The sequence below is a fragment of the Drosophila melanogaster genome, chromosome X (assembly GCF_000001215.4).
Source record: "Drosophila melanogaster chromosome X".
NCBI lineage: Eukaryota > Metazoa > Arthropoda > Insecta > Diptera > Drosophilidae > Drosophila > Drosophila melanogaster.
This window is the reverse complement of record NC_004354.4, coordinates 8,756,151-8,778,023: the sequence shown is the minus strand read 5'-3', so window position 1 is coordinate 8,778,023 and position 21,873 is coordinate 8,756,151. Positions and strand designations below refer to the sequence as shown.

Here is a 21,873-nt window from a genome sequence, read left to right as displayed (position 1 = left end):
GTAATAACAAAATACGGGTTGGGAAAACAAACAGAAAGGGAAATCCAACTATAACAACATGAAAATCTGGGAGAGTCGGCCGCGAAAAAGGGAAAGTTGTCGAGGTGGAAAATATGCCAATTTTTGGTTAGACTCAATGTTATGTGAACTAATTTGTGATTTTATTTAACATGTCTGGCTAATTTTGTATGCTTGTTGATTGAAGTGAAGGAGCGAAATGAAATCGCAATCGAAATTTTACTTGGATTTTAAAGCAAAAACGGATTAAATATTTATTATTCATCACAATCTCAGTTTTCCATTAATTTATCGTACTCAACCCATCCATCTATCCATCAACTTCTTATTACTTGGAAAAATCACCAAAATTACTCCAATTAAGGCAAATATTGTGTTGGCCCACCAGCAACTCATTTACTTTCACTTTCTGCGGTCTTATGCCATTGACCCCGCCTCCAAAAAACAAAAAACCAAAAAAAAAAAAACCAAATGTTTCCCCCTTCTTAATAGCATCCAAAACTAAATCGTTTTACGGAAGTTCTCTGCGAGATTGGAGACGCAGATGTGGATTGGTTTTGTTGCTCGTGTCTTAAGCTCAATAATCAGGCCATAAACTTGTGCACAGTAAGAAAATATATGCACTTAGCATATACATTTTAACTGCACATTTTTGTAAAGCTAACTTTGTGTGTGAAACCTATAGTTTTCTACAGTAGCATAATATCCAACTATAGTTGTCTGTTAGTCATTAAATATATATATTATTATGCTATGCTGTACTTTAAGCATTTGCATACGAATTTTTCTCACTGTGTAGCTGCGGGCCTTTTGTCATAACCGCAGAATCCACCGCCACCGCTGCTGTGGCGGCTTCGCCTCTAATCCGTAAAAAGATCTGTTTTACAAATCCCCCGACGGATGCCTGACTGGCATAATAATCTAGGCGCGCTGATCTCTGATCTGCCCTCTCCTCTCCTCTCCCTCTCACTCTACCACCGCCACGACTATATGGTATATATATATATTTTCGATCGCGTGGGCAGGTAGACAAAGTTGTTATTGTCCCATTCGTCAATGATCCGACAGCAGAACGCGATCTGGGGATCGTCTGGGGTTTCGGCCACGGTTATTTTCGGGCCTGAAAACTGAATCTCGAACTGAAACTGAACCTGAAATCGTATCTGTAGCTGTAGCTCTCGCTGTATCTGTATCTGTAACTAAAACTGCGGCTTAGGCTCGCTTTTCGACACTTTGTTTGGCACGGCTTTAAGCCAATTGTTAATCGCAATGGCAGTGCTCCTTTTTTCGGGTCACAATATAACCAGCTGAATCCGGGGTATAAGCGAATGGGCATAATCCCAATTGACAAAAAGTCAACAAAGCGCATCAATTCATTTGCAATTCCCATTTCACAGAAGGTCATATACATATGTGTGGTCCCTTGGTTTCATCGATCCTTAAGGTTCCTTTGGGTTCCATCCCTTTTGGTTTGCTCGCTCGTGTTGCGATGTCAACACATATTTGTCATCTGTGTGGGCATGGTCCATAGTGTCCATAGGATCGGCTGATCTCAGGATCAGAGCTAACTGCCGTTTCTGTTTTTATTTTAGTTTTTCCGCCTGGTTGCGGTTTTCGATTTGCACGAATGGTTTTGAGGTGGATTAATAATAATAATAATATTAAAAAATATATTTTGATAATAATATCTTGTGCTGAACATTCGTTCGCTTTAAGAACTCTTCAAAGTAAGCACTCGCATGTAATTGAGCAAACGCAAAGGGGGCAGACGAAACATCCTGCGAGTCCTTAACTTCCATTACTTCCGCTCGTCGCATTTTGGTGGCTCAAAGCGACGCCATTTTGTTTATGGGCAATTGTCCTTGTGTTGTTCCTGCTGTTGTTTTTATTATTGTTATTCCTGTCAGTTGGTTCGTCGCTCGCCAAAAAGGAGTTCACCTTTGCTTGGCCCGGCCCTCTTCCTTAAATTCCCTCTTGTTTCATTTTTATTTTTCCCAAACGAGAGGCGCGTTGAAATGAAAGAATAACACTACAACGTACGCAATAACAATAAAAACAAAACGGTTTCGTTTTGTTTTTTTTTTTTTTGGTTTTTTGTTTTTTTGGCAAGGATACTGAGCCCGAACATCATTGGTATCAATTTCAGAGCGAAAGACATATATATGTACAACTGTATATAGAAAATGTTAAATGCCAACAGGGAAAACGAAAACGGGGTTGGGGTGAAAAGCGAAGAAGGGTAAGGCAAATCCTTTTTGGCACAGCTCAACGCGTTCCAAGGGAAAACGCGAGCCTCGCAATCCTGTTGCTTTAGGCGGAGTAGCAACGTCCTGACAGCAGCATCGCCAAACACTTCAAACAAAACAAGAAACATATAACAACTAAATTTTAATTCAATCCATATATGTATACCTCTTTAATTACGTAGAAGGTCCACAAAAAACTAAAATTTAAAGGCCATGTTTTCAAGATATTAAATTATGTAATACATGATGGTTTGTAGTTAATGAAAATGTATTGTTCTTTTGTTTATTTATTCAAATTTAGTTGTGACCACAATACTTGTGCTCTAACTATACATAACTATAATCCCATGTAACTTTACTTCCTATGGGCTAGAATTTTTCGCAGTGCAGCCACAGCGATTTAAACATGCGATGAAAACAAAAGGGAGAAAGGTCCTTTGGTCCTTTCGGTGCCTGTTCGTCTGGCTGTAAAACCAACAGCATGGCAAAAAAAAAAGGGATCACTTTACAAATGCCCACAAAATGCGGCCGGTTCTTGTTGTTTTGTTGTTCTTGCATATTGTTGTTGTTGTAGATTGTCGCTTGTGGCACTGCCACAAAATGCTTGAAATAACAAAAGCAACAAACAGCGGTGGACAGGCCACATTTGGCACAACAACAAGCCGAAGGCAGTTGCCCAAAAAGGTAACAGAGCGTACTCACTTTTCTAACTGTTCTTGCTCCTCGCTCACCGCTTTCCCGTTTCCCATTTTCCGTTTTTCGTTTTTCCAGCCAGCAACCCCTTTTACGATTCCTTGAGCATTTGTAAGAAACACGCATAGTAGTTATTGTGCCCGTAATGCCAATCAAAACAAAGATTTTCGGTTGGCAAAATGGGGTTTTAGCAACAGGAGATTATTCAAAGAAGCAAGATGTTTGTATTCGCTTGGAAATTAATGACAGGGAACGATTTTAAGCAAGTTTCTTAAGCCAATTTAGTTGAAATATAAATCTGCATTAGAGTGGTTAATTTAAGCCTATAGTAATATATTAGAGATTGTTATTGGCACTTGGTCTGTTTCTGTTTTCGGCTAAATTTGTGCTAAAGGATATCGTAAGGATTCAACACTTGACAGTTTGCTTGCTGCCCTTCATGTTTGCCCCTTTTCATTCGCAGAAGAACTTCAAGTTTATTGTTTGCAGCAAAGTGTCAAACAAAACGAAGTTCGAACTGAGCCAACTTGTCTGATTTTCCCCCGCGCATTTACCCATCATTTTCCACATAAAGTTGAGGCGCTCAAAACATCATCAAAAGTCAAAGTCACAAAGGCTCAAAAACTGTTTCTGACACTTTGAGCGGCGGCCACGAATTTCGAGACAGATATGGCTGCAAAACTTTGAACTGAAAGCCAAAGCCACGGCAACGACAAATGAATTAAACAAATGTTATGCACTGGCCAAAAATTGTGGTGACTTGTGCGAAATGTGCCTACCAAATGTGTGCCCACTTGAGGCAAATAATTATAAAGTCTTTCAATTACTTTTTCCATTGAAATAGGCTTCCATTTCACTTCTGAATCTTTGAATCATCTCGATTTCTCTCAGTGCAACTGCGTGTGTATTTGCTTGTCTCTGGGTGTATTCGTGAGTGTGTGTGCAACTATTTGCGAGGGTGCAACGGCAACAACAAATACCACAACAATTTGTAATGCCGCATCAAAGCGTGAAGAACGTGAACCAGTCAACAGAAGGAGCAATTTCCACCAAGGTGGTTGGAATGGGAATGGATGTGGGAATGGGGATGGAATGACGATGAGAATGGAGTATGCGTATGGGGTATGGGGTATGTGGGGTTCGCCACTGCTTGTGGGTGGGGCAGCAACTTCATTTAGCCGTCGAGGGGTTGGCACTACACTTTCCACTTGACTGAGCATGCCAAGTGGCTAAATCGGAAAAGCGGGGAGCCGAGCACAAGGAATTTCCCAGTGCTATGCCCACCCCCACACCCCACTATGTGGAACCAGGGGCAGACGACTGCTGTTTGTCTATAAATTTTAAATGTTTGTGCACGCAACACACAAACAGAAATTAAGTGCAAACTGCCCGGGCAGCAACTTGAACAGTTTTCCCCAACTTGGTCAACTTTGGACACTCATTACCAATGACCCAAGGCTCCAACCGTATACATATATATATTTATATCTATATATGTGTGTGCGTGTATTTATACCCGTGCGGGTGTGTGACCTTGACATGACGCTGGTCAGTTTGTCGCTCAAGTGGCACTAAATGCCAACAGACGACGACGCCCGGCAAATTGATGACTCCGACGGAAGGGAAAAACACGAAATGAAGCCAAAGTGCAGGAAAGAAAGTAAAAAATTAGTCTGTCAATGACACGAGATATAAAAACCAAGGGGGGAGGGGGTGGGGTGGAAATGGGAAAATTGGTCTAGTTCCTTGTAAATCCAATTTTGGACTTAAAGGCCAACTGTGGCGCTTTTTGGTTGAGTGACAGATTCTAATAGAATATCCAGTTCTAAGTTCAAAGTCTTAAGTCTGCAACTTTTATCGAATGATTTTCTAGAACTAGAAATAGAACCTCTTGCCTTTAAAGCCACCGAATATATATTACTGAAATCAAACCGTTGGCAGCTTTTATCGCCCATCGGCAATCGGCTATCGGATCTCAGCTGGGGATTGCATAACATTTGCCAACTCACTCGATTTGACACTTTTCTTGCGTAACTGTCACATATGGAAAAGAGTAAAAAAACGAAAAGGAAAATATAAACCCCGAGAAAAAGCGAAAGAGCAGAAGTATACATACATATGTACATGCATGCATCCATGTAGGATGAGGATGAGAGTCAGACAGTCAGGGGATTAGAGTCGTCGTCACTAAGCCGCGATCGGAATGGAGCTTGTCGGTGGGTTAAGAGGGGTTCCGTCGGTGACTACTGGGGGCCATGAGGAGGCGCAGAGGGGCTGCTGGTGGGAGCCTCGGAGGAGGAGACGTCAGCGAACGTCAATGCGAATGGCACTCAAAGTGCGAGTAAATCCCATGCCAAAGAGTACGAAGTTGAGAACCAGGTGCCAAGTGTATGCACTGCGACAAAAATGTATCATTAGCAGGCCCAATGGCAAGACAAAATATCAACATTTATCGTTATTTCAACTAATGATTATTATTTAGCTGGCTCAACTCCTTTTCTAATGCACTCGAATCGATATGGCGGCAAACAACTCACAAGCGGAACCACATAGTATATTAGCAGGTGTTCATTACTTTATTGTTATTACGAACATACCAGTGTATATAACCCTCCTCTTCTGTGACAATTCAAATCAGCAACGCACTGACAGGAATTAACCTAATTTTACAGCCAGCAAATGCGCGACTCCCCTCGGATTTCATCCGATGAATGGAGAATGGGAAGAGCCCAAGAACATGCAGAGAACCCAAGAGAACCCAAGAGAACCCAAGAACCCAAGAACCCAAGAACCACGAACACCGAACTGGGAATCGAGAATCCAGAATGACTATATAGTATAGTATATGGCCATGTCTGCGCTCGGCGTTGAGGCGAACGACTTTCAGAATGCGCTCATGTAGAAAATCCAGCGATCTGTTCCACGTCCATGCCGCATTTTTCATGCCGCACTACGTTGTGCACTTAATAGTTGCCCATAAACACGAACCGAGAAAAGAGAAAACACACACACACACAGGATGGCCAGAGTGCCAGAAAAACCAGCTGAAAATGCTGGGGAGCTTGGGCATTCGATGAGGACGATGGTTCGTTCAGCGTTCAGTTTTGTGAAAAGGAAGGGCGGGAAGAGATGGTAAGGGGGGCCATTGGGGGGGAAGGGAACGGAGAGGAAAACCCCCCTCGATTTTTCTGCATCGTGAACCACATGATGCAAAACTAATTCGAAATTAATGTGTGTGCGCTTTGTCTACGTCGATTGGTGGTGGCTGCTGCTGCTGCTGCTGCTGCTGCGGCTGCTTTCTCCATCCTTCGCTTCGATTTTGAGTCCTTGGGGTGGAACAAACCACCCACTCGACTTTCCCCCCCGTTTTTCTCCCTTTTGGGCGGATGAGGCAATGACAGGTAGATATTCGATGTCCTGACAAAACTATTTACGTGGGGCAATAAAGTTTTCGGGGTTGGCCAGAAGTTGAGCGGGGAATTTCGAACATTTCACCGAACATGATATGGGTTATTTCAGTTTTTTGTTCTCGTTTCTTGTTGGAGGGGAAAAATCGTTTAAGGTGCCTGGACATGACCTGAATTCAAAAGATTTTGCAGCAAGTCCGCAGGGATTTTACACTAATTTAGTGTATTCAAATTTTTAGCTGCACCCGCTGTGACATTGTATTTTACTTAACGAAACTATAAATTACTTGCCATAATACTTTCCTTTTTAACGTGGCTCAGCCATTCTAAGATTCTAAGACCTTCAGACTTCGGCCGCTGATCCACTCGAAGTGAACCGCCCAACGAACAGGTGACATCACAACACAACACTACCACCCACCCACCCACTCAACCTTTTTCGAGATCTTCTGCAAAGATGGGCGAAATCTATTCAGGACTTGGAAACTGGAAACTGTTGCACTTGACTATGCAAACAGGCCACGGAGTGGAAAAGGAAAATCGAGGGGGTGGCACATTGATGGATTCATGCCACCAGGCGGCGGCGCCTGTTGTTTATTTATGTGCCTGTCCTGCTTGTTTGCCCAATGATTCAGCTCTCAAGGATCTCGGCACTTGTTCGGCATCCTCGACAGCGGACGTGAATGTGGATGTGGATGCGGATGTGGATGAGGATGCGGATGTTTGCCAAAGAAAAACATGAGGAATGGCGAGGGGGATATTGGGGGTTGGGGCAAAATTCAGAAGGCCACGAGGTTACTGGAAATATTTTTCTAAGCGCGAAATGAGTGTTTGAACTTTTATGGCTGCCGAGGGTTGCTTCAATGGTATAATTGCTATTGCTACAACAACAATTACAAACAACAACTGCCGCAGGGTCAGGGGGCGGTTTTGGGTAGTGGGGTGGTTTCCCAGTTTCCCGGTTTCCCTGTTTCTTTTTTTTTTTTTTTGGTTTCCACCAACGTTTTCTGTGGCAATCAAATGAAGTGTTCCTGAATGGTTTTCAAAGTTAATTTGAGTGATGCTCGAGCCAGTTGTTGTTGTAGTTCTTACTGGTACTGACAACCCTCGGCGTGTTTATTAACATGTGTTTACAACAACTTAAAGCGCCCATATGGAATCGAATCGTAGGTATGAAGGCACCAAAACCATTGACCAGGGATCTTTTGGGCTTTAAACCACCACCACCAACGGCACCATCACCACCCGCCACCCACTTGAGCTACGCGAAATATTCGAGGCATTCGGAGTATTCAGAGCAGCATTCAAAGCATTCGAACCATTTGAACCACCCAGTAAACGATGCTGGTAAACACTTGAAATTTCCGTACCGTTGGCTCTGTCTGCGGGTCAATTGTTGAAGGACCTTTTTTGGCATCCAGCGACACTCGACCAAACGCTCGGAACACTCCTCGAACTGATTAAGATCTCTTGGGTTTTGTGTGGCTTAATCGGGGGCAACCAGATGGTGGGAAGTTTGTAGATGAAAGGATTTTACTAACAGGCTACCAAACTGGAGATTCCAAAACTATACTGATTGGTATAATAATATATACATAATAGTGATATGTATAAGAAAGAAAAAAAAAAAAAAATAAAACTGCAGCTTGTCAGCTCTTTTTCTTTACCTTCATGGATATCTAATTCGAAAGCTACCCCCCATCGACTAACCAACTCATTCAGAGACGTCTGGCGATGATTTCGCATTTGAATCACTGGAATCTCATCATCATCTCCACTCATCCCATCAGGCCGACTTGCATTCATCTCGGGATGAGTTAAGCTCTTCTTCTCCAGATTCAGTCGATGTGACAGGTGCCAGATGAGACCATACCAAACCAGACTAGACCAGACCAGACCAGACCAGACCAGACCAGGCGAGACTACGACAGACCACGACTGAAATCGCAGAATCACAGTCACAGAGCTCTGATCGTTGGAGAGGACAACCCCCTTGGGTTGCATCTGGTGCGGATTAGATTATGCATAATAAAGTGTAATTTATTTCTGGCAACTGTCCCTCGGGAACACGCTTCTCAGTGCCATACTGTCAGGTCAGGTGCTCCCCGAGGGTTACCGCACAGATTTACCAAATCCTCGAAACTTCCAGACCGAAAACCATTCAAAACGCGAACGTTGTTTCCTTTGAGTGACACGTTTCGAAGCTCGTTTTCTCGCTTATCTCGAATGGAACATAGCGCAGGGACACTGGGTAAGCGATGAAACTCGAACGCGTGTCAGCATTTTGCATGGCCCAGAGCTTAATAGTCAGCACCAGAGAACTCAACAGAGATAAGACCCCCCTGCCACTCCTCCTGCCACTCCATCGACCTAATCAACTTATATAGAAATCAGCGAGCAACAACTGCAGTTGACACGTGACCCGAACACCGAACGCCAGTTAAGGGAAAGACCAGCTACTTAGAGCATGAAATGGCGACACGTGACCCAGTCAGCCAAATAAACCCAATCCAAACGCGATTCCAGCGTCGTTTTGGGCTTAGCCCAGCGCAAATATTATTTATTGCAATTGTATTTTAAGTGGAATGCCCTACAATCTACAGGCCCAGCAATTTGTTCAAGCTGTGCTAGTAACCCCCGCTCCCCCCCGCCCCCACCTTCTATTTCGAAAAACCTCACACTACTATATATCTCGCTTCGATTCTCGATTCTTACAGATTCATTAATGGGCTCGGCGAGCGAAGACGATGACGACGATGATCCGCCGCATTTGCGGGCCACGGCACTCGGATTGGGCGTACTGGGGCCCAACGGACCCGACTCAGCGGGCGGACCTCTGGGCACATCGGATATATCAGTACAAAGCATGAGCACCGATAGCAAAAATACCCATGACGATTCCGATCAGGTAAATATCGTTGCCGATGTTGCATCATTAACTTGTTTTCCACGTTTTTCACTCGAGTAATGAATGGAGTGTGGCTACCCTGTTGTTTAGAAACTCGGAGAGTTTACTGCTTTTCAAAATTAGGAGCTTAGGAGCTTAAACTAAAGTTTTGATTCATTCGAATCCTTGTGTAGCTTATTAGTCATCACTAACATCAAGATTAATATCATATTTGGCTAAAACTACTTATCCAAACTGATTAAGTACACTCAATTGAAAAAGGGTATTTGTGTAATCTCATCCGAACAAAGCGGACCAAATAGGCTTTGATGACCGTTCGGTTAGGTGGCATTGTTGGGGTCTCACATACACTCGGACTCGACACTCCAACATCCACACTCGTTTTGATTAATGATTGGCAAACGATTATGAGGCCCGGCATTGTGTGCACTATATGGACAGCACATAACCATACATCCCCTTCTCTCTTGAATTCAGGGCTCCTTGGACGGCGATCCGGATGGACGTGGCGATTCCCAGGCGGAGAACAAAAGTCCCGACGATGCCAACGGATCGAAGCGACGCGGTCCGCGCACCACCATCAAGGCCAAACAGCTGGAGGTGCTCAAGACGGCCTTCAATCAGACGCCGAAGCCGACACGCCACATCAGGGAGCAACTGGCCAAGGAGACCGGGCTGCCCATGCGAGTCATACAGGTGAGTGCCATCTGCTGCTATAGGATATAAGGTGCTGGGATCTTAAGTTAATATATATCGAAAAAACCCTAAGAAACTCCGACTGCGATCTGAAACAATGAAAGTCAGTGTCAGAATCTATGATCTAAAAAGTGCCCAACAATCTGTAGCAGTGCATAATCATAATAGGGGGGGGCTATCTTGTTTTAAGTATAAAACTATGCCATTTCCTTATTATAACCCGTCCACATACATATATGTACCATCTGAGAAACGCATAAAAGCCGGCAAGAAATGAATTTTAATTGGTGAACCCATGGATTTGCCGCCTTCCGTTGAAAAAGGCAAGTGCAACCCGAAGCGGAAGAGGCCAAGATGTTTTGGATTCGAGCTTTACTTTAACGATTCCATTTGCTCGATAGCTGGCGACTTTGTGTTCATCGAGGTGGTGGTGGTAGTGGTAGTAGTAGTTCCACCAGCGACCTCCAAGTCTTTGGGTTTTGGTTTGGCTTTGGGTTTCTCGAGTGGCGTGGAGCGGCCCGTCTGCGTTTCATCAGCATAAAAAAGGCATAAATTAAGCTCGCTTTGACTGGCAAATGTTTAAACTAAAGCAAACGCGGTCATCGCCGCAGCCCTCCCCACCGCTCCGCGAAGTCAAAGAAAAAATAATAATAAAACAAAAAGAGAGAAAGAAAAAAAAAATCATAAAAAATAGTCGGACGCGATTTTTCAACGTTGCCGTTGCCGCCTTGCAACGCTTCATTGCCTGGCCAGTAAAACCAACAACAAACCAAATACAATAAAACTAAAATTAATGTCGGAACGAGGGCGGACGCAGTCGCATGTGGGCGTGGCAGCGCATTAAAAACGGAAGTTCAATGCGCTTGAAAAAAAGAAAATAGCCAGCGAAGAGCAATTTGCCAAAAACGAACAAGTTTAATGTGCAAAAATTCCAGAACGACCCTCCTTTGTAGAAATGAGAAGCTCTGAGAAAGGCTTAAAAATGTTAACTAACATGCAATATTGCGATTACAGGAAAATCAGGGCTAGAAGCCTACATAATGGGATTAGAAAAATTGCTTACAAATTGAGCACATTAGCTAGGCAAGCAGAAAGTGGATAAGCATTATATCTAAAAGACCTTGGTTTAATTGAGGAAGTGTTGCCAAAGCAGAAACTTAATTGCAGCTTAGTCGATGCACTTAATGTTTGAAGTCCACCGATCGTAAGTAATAGGATTTCATATGATTGTGAACTAGGGAAACTCCAATTACATAGTTCGTAGTAAACATTTAGTGCTGTTGAAAGTGTACTCATAAATCAATGTGTTTTATAGCACTTCAATTGTGGCAAACGGTTTCAATAAAAGTTAAATGACTACTTAACTATACCATCACCTTTCCAATTCAAATTCCTTGCTGACAGATCTCTAAGTTGAAGTTCCTCCCAGTTTTTTTTTTTTTTTTTTTTGGTTCTCTCGTTTTAAGGTTGCCATCACCTTTCGAATCCTTTTCCCATCGTTAAGCAGCTGTTCGTTTGACCTGTCAAGGATATCCGCAGCATATGTTGTCTACGATCTGACCGCAACAACATCATTATGCCGACTTTTCTTTCGCCTCGCTGCGGCACCTTGCTCGCATTTTCATCAGGTTACTAGAGCTACAAATTTTCCGTACCCTCCCTCAGTGGGTTTCCCATTGTTTTCTTGAACTCCACGCGATCGGAGGCACTCGAAATACCCAAATTCCGATCCCATGAGCACTTAACGGAGACTTAAAGATGAGCACGGGTTCGATTCGGTGCGGTTCGGTTCGAATGGGTTTGGTTGGTTCGGGATCGTGAGCACTGGGCTCTAAACTCGGGATTTCGGTCGCTGGCCTTTGATGTGTCATTGGTTACAGTTAAAGGATATTTAGGCGGCGTTCGTTTCTTGTCGCTCCTCCGGATTCCATGCGCTCTTTCTCTTGAGGCGACAAGTGTGACACAATCAACACCTCTTTGGGGTCCCTCTTCACAACTAAACGAAAGTGACAAATGCCAACAAGTTGAAGAGGAGGCACACCAAACAAATCTTAATCTGCTCGAGAGAATCGGGAGTATCGCCGGAGGTGGTGGAGAGGGTCTGGGAGGGGGACATCTGTGGGCTGTCAGCGGCAGTTGAAGATACATTTGCATCTTCATTAAGGCTGCACTCTTTTTTTTTTTGTTTCATTTCACCAATATCAAGCGTATCAAATGTCTGTGGCGGCATACAGATATATCAACATAGATATAGGCAGCTTCCAGCTGATTTTCTGGGGAAATAGCTTTGAGTAACTCGATCCCCATCAAAGCGTTGACTTCGGGAGTTCGTCAGCTCATCAAGAGCAGCGGGATGGGTATGGGCATGAGTATGGCTATACGAATGGGTTTTGGATGTGGATTCGTTTGGGATTGGGGGAATCTCCTCCTTTACCCCGCCAGAGATGTCAACGAGAAAATTTGTACAACTTTAGGGGGCCGGGGAGCATCTTTCTCTTGAGCGGCCGCCCGCTGTGAGTTTTATAATAAATTTTACAACAACAGCAGCGGCAGCAACCTGAGGGCATGACACAAAAACTTCTTAAGAACTTTTGCCGACACACAGATGGTGGAGGGCTGTGGCGGGGTGGGGCGGGGCAATGGCCGCGCCACGGGACAGAAGTTGGGCCCCACGTTGGGCGCCAATACAAACAGTATGCCCCGACTTCATTCGCCATACCCACCATTCTTGGCATGTCTTGAACTTTGACATAAAAGCACTGAACTCGAAGGCAAAGCAGCAAAGCGTATCCAGATCGAAATAGATCAGAAACTTGACCAGACTCAACTGACAAGTTTCCACATACATATAAATATTTCTCTCTACTATCTATTACTAAAAAATAATTACAAAATCGTATGGCATTTAAATAATGCATCAGTAATCTAACTTTTGAAAAGATAAATGTAATTTCATGTTAAGCAATTCATTATTTTAATTTGAGTTCAGCATCTGAGAAACCCACTGCAAATCATTCCCATGAGAAAGGCCATAAAGCATTTGTTTAAATGATAGATAGGTGGATATTTCAGCATATCTAAACAACATAACTACCATAGGCAGACATAAAAACCAAATGCGTTTCGAAGAGTTATGGCCACAAATGTCGTATGGGAAGTGGCCGAGACAGATATTCCGGGACAGAAAGAAGTCAACCTGTTTTGCGGGCGCCTCGAGATAAAGAGAGGGGGTATCTCTAGGGTCAGAGGCGGCGGATCTCTGTTTTTTTTTATTTTATTTTATTTTTTTTTGGGTTTCTTTCGCTCCATTTAAGATTTGAAAAATTATAAACAAATAAACGAGTGGAGACCGTGGGGGCAAAATCACACAGTCGACGGAGCGCGAGCGGCAGCTAAACAAAAATTTTAATGTGGCATGCGCTGAGCTTGGCGCCACTGACTTGGAGATACAAAGATTCAAAGATACTCAAATGCCAAGATACTCAGATACCCAGATGCCCAGATGCGGATGCGAGGAGCCGGACATTTGTCAAGTGATGTCGCGCCGCCGTGCAGAGGCGTTTATTTGTCAACAGAAAACATATTCGAGAGCATTTCCAGTCGTGATTTGCATTTGCCTGCCCCCTTTTTTTGTTTTGTTTTAAGATTTATACTTTTTATATATTCTATTTGGTATCTCTTGCGGCCGTCGGAAGTTGACAAATTTAGGTGGCTCCTCCGTATAGAGTTTTCGTTTTTTTCTCGTGCCTTATGGACAACTAATTAGTCAAAGATCTGAGCTGTGCTTTTATTAATTGAGCGGAAATTGTTTTGATTTCGGTGGGCCAACAAATGCAAGGGCTTCGGCAACCGCAGAACTTGAAAAGAAAAAGAAACTGATCTTCAGTTTCGGAGATTGAACCATTCACAAGAGGCTAATTTAACGCATTTATTCCAACATGAATTGGTAGTTCAACTCGGGGCGCCCTCTTGCCCATGACTCGGCAAATGATTTCGATGGGGGGAGGTAAAATTATAATTTCAACAACTCATCAAGTTGCTATTAATTTCGATTGAGGCGCCGGAGCTACCAAAAAAAAGGAACAACTGGAAAAGTGGCCGAAAGAGAAATATAACCCGAAATCGAAACGCACAAAACTAAAACTGCTGGGTCATGCAAGGAGCTCTCCTCTTTCAGTAACACCTACTAAACTATGGGAACAAAAAAAAAAAAAAAAACAAAGGCCCGAAGCGAACGATCCACCTGAGATGCGGATGGAAAAAAGAAGAAGTTAATTATCTGTTAACTCTTACTCGAGGCCAATTCACGCCTCACCAAATCGGTAAAATCGGTAGAAAAAGCAGCAGAAACACACTGAAAAACAAGAGGGAAAACGAGCGGTAGTCATCGATATGTTGACTTGAGGGCGTGACGACAGCCCCCCTTCGTCATTCGATAAATGCAAATCATCGGCGAGTGCTTGAGGTCATCATCGTAATCATCCGAATCGCCATCGGAGGTCCGTCCGCAAAAGGATTGTCGGCGCTTCTAACATATATCGTACCCAAATCTTGGGTATCCATTACATGGCATTTGTCTGGCTAATAATCATATATCATATGCTCGAAGAGCCGCTCCTTCAGGAGAATATGGAATCGTTTGTTAATCAGATTCATATTTATGGTTACAAGAAGATCGATCACAGAGCAAGTCTAGTATTTCGAAATACAATTTTTTAGCAGAACCACTTTTTTGAAGGGGTTACGTTTTGGGCAATCTTAAGATTACACCGATCGCAAGGGTAACCGCAAAATTCCAGGAAATCCCTGCGATTTTAGATTATTTTCGATTTTCTTGGTGCCAAAACATTTCACGTCTTGAATGCCGCCGTTGATTAGCTTTAAAAATGCTTATTGCCAACTTCGTTTGCTACCATTGTGGCATAAAAAGCCAACCGAAGTTGCCCCATTGTTTTTGGCAATTAAGCGGCGAGTAGCAGCAACAACAAAACAACATGAAAAGGCAATCCAAACAAAATAACAAACAAATCTTGCCGCATCATAGCAAACTAATTTAACAAAATAGCCAACGAACAAAAAAAAAATAAATGGGCGGCTAGAAAATGGTAGCCGCCAAACAATGGGCTAATACCGAATGGGATTTGGTATCAAAGTCGGATGGATCGTATCACAATCACAAACACATCTCATATCTCATATCTCAAATCGCAAATCGCACCGCAACCAATCATATCAATCAGAGGCAACCAGAAACGTGACACACATTTGGCTGCCCCTTTTTTTCGGAGGATCGCATTAAGATGGTATGGGAATATATATATATATATATATGTGGGTATGGGTATTATATATGACCCCATCGCTCAATCGGCGAAATGAGCAACGAAAACAAAAAAAATGGGGAGGGGCAGGTGGGAGGCCAAACGCGCTGCCGTTTAACATAATTTGCTATAATTTCCAACACAATGCAGATGGACGTCGAGGAAGGTAGGAGAGCACACCTCGGTTAACTTAACCCTCTGTGGCCGAGGAGCTCCCTGTTCCACACTGAGAGAAAAGAAACTAGCCACAATGACTTAATGGGTTGCAAAAGAATCAGTCCAGGGAAGATAAATTAGGATTCGGATTTCGAAAGATATACTTAAATTCGATTGAAAACATATAGCCTTGCATCAAATCGAAATTACGTCCGGATTTCGCGCAGTGTGTGGCTCCGGCTCCACTCAATGCAATAATCATTTTGTTATGTGAGGGATTCGGTTCTCGGGGGCCGACCCCTTGTGATTGCTACCATGGGCCATTATGCTACGTTGTTTGCCCTTTTATGTCAGAGCCTAACCTATAATTTAACTAAATGTTCAAATGTTGCTGGCCGCGTGTTCAACTTAGTTCAGTTTAAGTCCACCCCCCCCGCCCCATTCACGGTATTCCCCATTCCTCGAGTCGGAAATTTGTTGAAAGCTCCAAATTGGAAACAAATTTCGGCTGCCCAAGTGCGGAAATAAAATATTAGCCGTACATTTTTCAAAATTGCCAACAATTTGGTGAGGGCAAATGTGTGTATGTTCCGCTGGTAACCGTAAATGATGCGATTTTGATATATCATAATATCCGATGATATGATGATATCCACATAATAAGCCAGAGGGCAAAATGTGAAAAAGTGCGCGAAAAAGCGAGCGAATCGAGTTGCTAAAACTAAAATTAAAATACACACGAGCGCTAACGAAAATATATATATATGTATGTATGTACACACACATGCGTGTGTGTTATTGCAACAGAGAAAAAATATATGAAAGCCCCAAATCAAAGGCAGAGGAAAATATTTTTCTCAAATTTATTGCGGAAAAATGCTTTTCACGCCCATTTGCTGTGCGCCAACAAAATTGTTGCGCTGAGTAAACTGGAATTTTGATTGCCCGATTTTGGCCGTGCACAGGAGTTTCGAAAAATTAAATGATATTTTAGATTTTAGATTTACAAATAAAGCGTATGTTTTGATTATGTTCGAAATAAATGTGCTTATTTCATCAAACCATCCACTTCGTTGGCATTTCATTCGTATGTGCCCACCCATTTCGATCCCCAAATCTTACATAATATATGGATAAACCTTTTCGCGCAGTGTATGACGCCCACATCCAATTCGCAATTCTGCGTTATATTTTTTTTTTTTTTTTGCACTGCTATTTCCATTTTGTTGCACTTTTTGTTGCCCCACTCCATTTGCCATTTGTTGCTATTCTTTTTCTTTGTGGTCTTAACAAAACAATGGCGAAATGCGCCGCAGAGTACAAAAAACTCAAAGAATTGGGAAAACTAAACTGAGCTGCTGAGCTAAAAAGGAGCAAAAACGCAAGGAAAACAAATTCAAAACTATTGTAAATGCATATTTTAGCTTACTCTGTACTCTTTTTTTTTTTCAAACAGTTTCCCACTCCCTTTATTGTTGTTGTTTCTTTTGTTTGGTGTGCATATGAAAATGAAAAATTATGTGACCGCAGGGCCCACAGAGGCAAATATCGCATATATGGAAAAATATGGCAAACACAGTGGAAACGATGTGGTTTTTGTGGGCTGTTCGCGGGTGGTTCTGTGGGGTTCTGGGGGGATCAAGGGGTTCTGGTTGGGTTTTGGGTGGCTCGAGGGGGTCTCACCTTTTATTTATTTCGCTGCAGTGCTACGTGTAATTGAAATGCGGTGGCAGCTTAGCCGCGTGTTCTGCGGATTCTGCACTCTTTGTTGGTTACCCTTTGTGTGCATGCACTAGATGTTTGTGCCTTTTTTTCCGCCGATTCCAGTTTACTGCCGGATTGAGTTTTGCCACGTTTACGACGTTATCAAGGTGATTACGTCATGGGTTGGATTCCTTTACTTGGAGCCACAATTTTACATATGAAAGGCTCTGCTCCACCCACATAAGTCGAATGTTTCAACACTTCTACAAATCTAAATTTTAAATAACAAAAGAAGAAGATCCATTAGCTAAGCATAATATGCTAAATGAGAGTGGTAGTGTGGGAAATCAATTAGCTAAATGAAAGATATATTTTGCTCCTTTGCTTGGCCAATTTGCATGGCCGCATTAGATGATTCCTGTGTTCCCATTTGTGCAACTTCTCCAACTTCTCGCAGCGGATTATCTTCCTGGCTGTCATAAAGTCACACGCTCCGCCAAGAACTCGAGATGGTAACGTGGCTTAGGATTGAGATTCGGTATGGTGTACGAGTATACGAGTATATGCGCTATATGTTTGGAAGACTGCGATCCAACTATGCACAGCATGTTACTTCCTTTTGTGTGCATCCTGTTTGCCGACAAGAGATGATGAAAAATGAAAAAAAAAAAAATAAAATAAAATAAAAATAAGAGGAAAAAGCTTCGCCTTCTCCTCATTTTGCCATGCTGGTTTCCTTTTTGCCGTTCTCAGTTCTCAGGCCCCGAAAAAAGGCTTTTCTAGCGAAATTCGCTGCGCCGCCGAATGTGTCAGTTTATAAATGTGAAATGTGAAGGGCCCCCCCGACTTATATGCATGTCTAGTCTACCCGGGCGAGTTCATAAATTCAAATGAACTGCAGAACGGCGCTCATCATTAAAATTCACGCTCAAATTGCCTCCTAAGACTTTTGGCCAACAGCTGCACTGGGTCGAAAATACGAAAACAAAAACGAAAAAAAAAGCTAAGAAACACCAGAATCTAAGCCCAATTCATTGGAAACTATTTGCCAAAAAAGCGGAATAATAAAATAACCAAAAAAAAAAAAAACATATGAAGAGCGCGGCGCGCAAAGACATAAATCAAAAAGTTTCATTGAGAAAAATATATGAAACCAGGAGAAAATCAAAAAAGTTGCAGCAGATCATTAAAAGAGCGTCCCAGATATGAATATTAAAAGAGCCAGGCGAAAAAACGCAAAAAAAAATGAAAAAAAAAAACAAAGGAGAGGAAATAAAAAGGATGAGAATAACAAGCGAGGGACAAAGGATCGGCGGAGAGCGGCCCCAGAAAGGTGCCACTAAAACTTTTGAAATATGTTTTTATTTTATAACTTTGCATGCTGGGCACGGTGCTTCTGGAGCACCCGGAACGTAAGCCAAAGAACCGAACCGCAGAACCCAAGAGCCGAAAACCCACAGCCAGAACGTCGTAAAAATGGCATCGATGTCTGCGAAGATGCGTCTTCTGTCCGCTGTCCGCTGTCTTCAGTCCTCTCGATTTCTGTTCTGTGTTGTGGAGCGAAGTGAACTGATGTGGTCGAGTGGTGTGGGGAATGGGGCTAATTTTGCGACGGCCGCCCGGTGCGGCGGTAGCATCAATGCAAAAAAGGCCACAGCCAGCCACCAGCAGAATCAGAATCTATAGGGCCACAAGAATCGCGGGGCAGCAACAATTAGGCATGCGCCTCCATAAAGCGATGCATCGAGACATCGCAACCGGATCCACAAAGAAACCAAATAGGTTGTCCTAAAAACTCGTAGGGTGGGATTACCTAGATGCAGTACAAGTGTTCATTCCAAATAGTTTATTTAATAATTCGTACATTTTGAAAGCCTTAAACTAAACTTGTATCTACTTCCACTCAATTCATTTCCAGGTGTGGTTCCAGAATAAACGGTCGAAGGAGCGACGCATGAAACAAATCACCAGCATGGGCCGCCCGCCCTTTTTCGGTGGCGCCCGGAAAATGAGGGGCTTCCCCATGAACCTCTCGCCCGGCGGACTGGACGACGGACCCGGCTTTCCCTACTTCGCGGCGGACGCCAAGTTCGAGTTCGGCTACGGCGGACCCTTTCACCCGCACGACGGACCCTACTTTCCCGGACATCCCGGCGGACCGATGCCCTTCAATGCGCCAGGTGAGAAAAAAAAAAGCAAAGAAATAAAGTCTCAGTAGATGGAAAGTAATTACTGAAAATATTGTGATGTTATCATTATTTTTAACTAGTTTACAAAAATTTAAAGATGATAATTGTATCTTAGAAGGGACTACTTCAATTATGGCAATATACATATAGAAGAATTGAAATTGAACTGAAATTGCTTTGCCATCAAAAAGTAGTCGTATTTGGGGTATCCTAGAAACTAGCCCCTTTTGAAAATCATAAAAAAAATGAAACTAACCAGCAACTCTCTTCCAAAATCTTAGGTGGCCCCATGGACCACAGCGGACCCATTCCGATGGTGAACGAGTTCGGACTGACGCCGGAGGCGACGTTCCTTGGGCAGGCGGGCGGTCCGCCAATGCAACTGCAGTCGGCCGTCGGACCGCCGCCACCGCCGCCGCCGCCGAGCGCCGAGCACTTGATGGCCGCCGCAGCGGCAGCGGCGCAGCAACAGGCGGCGCAACAGCAGCAGCAGCAGCAGCAACAACAGCAGCAGCAGCAACAGCAGAATGCGCAACAAGCGGCGAATCAGACGCAGCAGCAGCAGCAACAAAATGGCCCCCGCACCAATTCGCCGGAGTTCATGAGCTCGGCGAATTTCAGCGAACCGCAGAATATGCAAAATGAAGGGCTCGTTTGGTAATATACGAAACAGTTGGCAACGCGGCTGCTGCTCTTCGGCAGAGAGCGAGAGCGAGAGCGAGAGAGAGCGGCGCGAGTGGAAGAGTAAATGAGAGGGAAGGAGAGTCAGATGTAGTGCCGTCTCGTTCTGGCCAAAGGCTAAGCCCCACCCCCTCTGCTACGTTTTGTTTTTGTTATACTTTTATTATTATTATTATTATTAAAACTGTGCTATTTTTTTGTATTTCAATTCGGCGCCAAAATATTTGTAAATTATAAAACAAAAAACACAAAAAAAAAAACAAATAGACAAAGGAAATCTCTCTTAAATGTATAAAAATCAAATAATGGGCGCTGCACATAGTAAACAATTTTTTTTAACAAACAAAAACATAAAAAACACAAAAGAAAAGCTCTAAAAAAATTAAATTAAACCCAAACACTAAACGTCTTGTCTGTAATTAAAACAAAAATACTATTTATGTGTATCAGTGTATAAAAACAAAATGAAAAACTGTAGTCTTAAAAAAAGGATCTGCATAAAGAGATTTTTTTTTTTGTAAATTAGCACATTTTATTCGTATATCTAAAATTTGTTTATTTTTGCCTGCATTTTTTGACGAAAAACGTTTTTTTTTTTTTATATTATTACACGTAACATATGGATATATATTATAATCGTTGTCTAACAACATAAACGTAACTAGGCATGTACTAGCTCCTAAGTCTACATAAACCAGATATTATATATACAAGAGCTACATACGGCAGCACACACGTACACGGCAAAAAAAAAGAAAAGAAAAAAGAAACACATAGCAAACTAAACTAAACTTTTTTTTTTTTTTTGTGGTCTTAGAACTTAAGCGAACGTAATTTATTATAAACAAATGGATAAAAAAAATGAGACGAATGGGAGGAGGAAGCAGCAGAAATGCTAAAACTAAATGTAAACCTAGAAAAGGATGACACCTAAACAAAATTACACGTATATATAAAAGGTATATGAGCATAAATATATAAATTTTCCAATTATAATGATATAGCAGCGAAAAAAAACGAGACAAAAATCCCCCAGCTAACAATTTTGATTATTATTATGACGATGCGAATTATTATTATTATTGTAAAAAGTATTTAGTGTTAGCATAATGAGTAAGTTTATTAAAGAACAGAAACAACAACAACCACAAAACAGACAACTAAATCCTTATATTCATCAAGCGATTAAAAATGAAATGTGCAAACGAAACGGCAGCAAAAGAAAAGTAAAGAAATATAATAAAGGCTAAAAAGGAATGTGAAAATTGCAAGGAAAGGCGCCCGAGAAATTCACATAGGAATAAGCGCGCGGCAAAGGAGGAAAAATCAATAATAAATAAACACAAATTGTTAACAAAACCTAAAACATAAAAAGCATGACGATGAAGAGCAACAAACAAAAAACGGAAATGAAAGAAACATTTGATGAGAAAAAAATATATATAAAATAAAAAATTAAACAAAACTGTGTGTTTAGCTTTGGAACAGGTTGCTATAATGCGGTGACTTCTCTTGACCCATTTACAGGGTATTCTACATTGATTTGATCTGAAAAAGAGATAAGTAAGTAATGTCTGCATTTGCAAAAATCGGTAGATCTCACTAACTTTATTGGTCCTAAGATAACATCCCTCTAATTGGCTCTTCCGAGTAATTCAACTTGCAATGTAAACAAGCTAAGTAACTCAAAGATGCATTTAAATTCCTCTAACTAATAACACCCTATAAATATTGTGTTTATTCTTAAATATATTTGTGAAGTGAATGACCATTAGCAGGGAGCTCATCTGTGCGGCAGCGTCTTTAATCGCACTCTCTTGTCGGCCAAGTTAATATGCGTGGCTAATATCGGGA

The 21,873-nt window shown here is 42.4% G+C and overlaps 1 protein-coding gene across 2 annotated transcripts in view; it reads left to right on the top strand.

The window, feature by feature from the left end:
- The window catches only part of Lim1 (LIM homeobox 1), a 49,266-nt gene extending 27,781 nt beyond the window's left edge, over positions 1 to 21,485 (top strand). Inside the window, exons 2-5 of one of the 2 annotated variants that reach the window (NM_001272429.2) lie at positions 9,082 to 9,272; positions 9,750 to 9,968; positions 19,068 to 19,329; positions 19,620 to 21,485. In NM_001272429.2, the coding sequence (NP_001259358.1) occupies positions 9,090 to 9,272; positions 9,750 to 9,968; positions 19,068 to 19,329; positions 19,620 to 19,999 (1,044 nt within the window). In that variant the 5' untranslated portion in view covers positions 9,082 to 9,089 and the 3' untranslated portion in view covers positions 20,000 to 21,485. The remainder of the gene's footprint in view (positions 1 to 9,081; positions 9,273 to 9,749; positions 9,969 to 19,067; positions 19,330 to 19,619) is intronic. The other variant, NM_132277.3, reaches the window with a different exon arrangement.
- Positions 21,486 to 21,873: the final 388 nt, after the last annotated feature.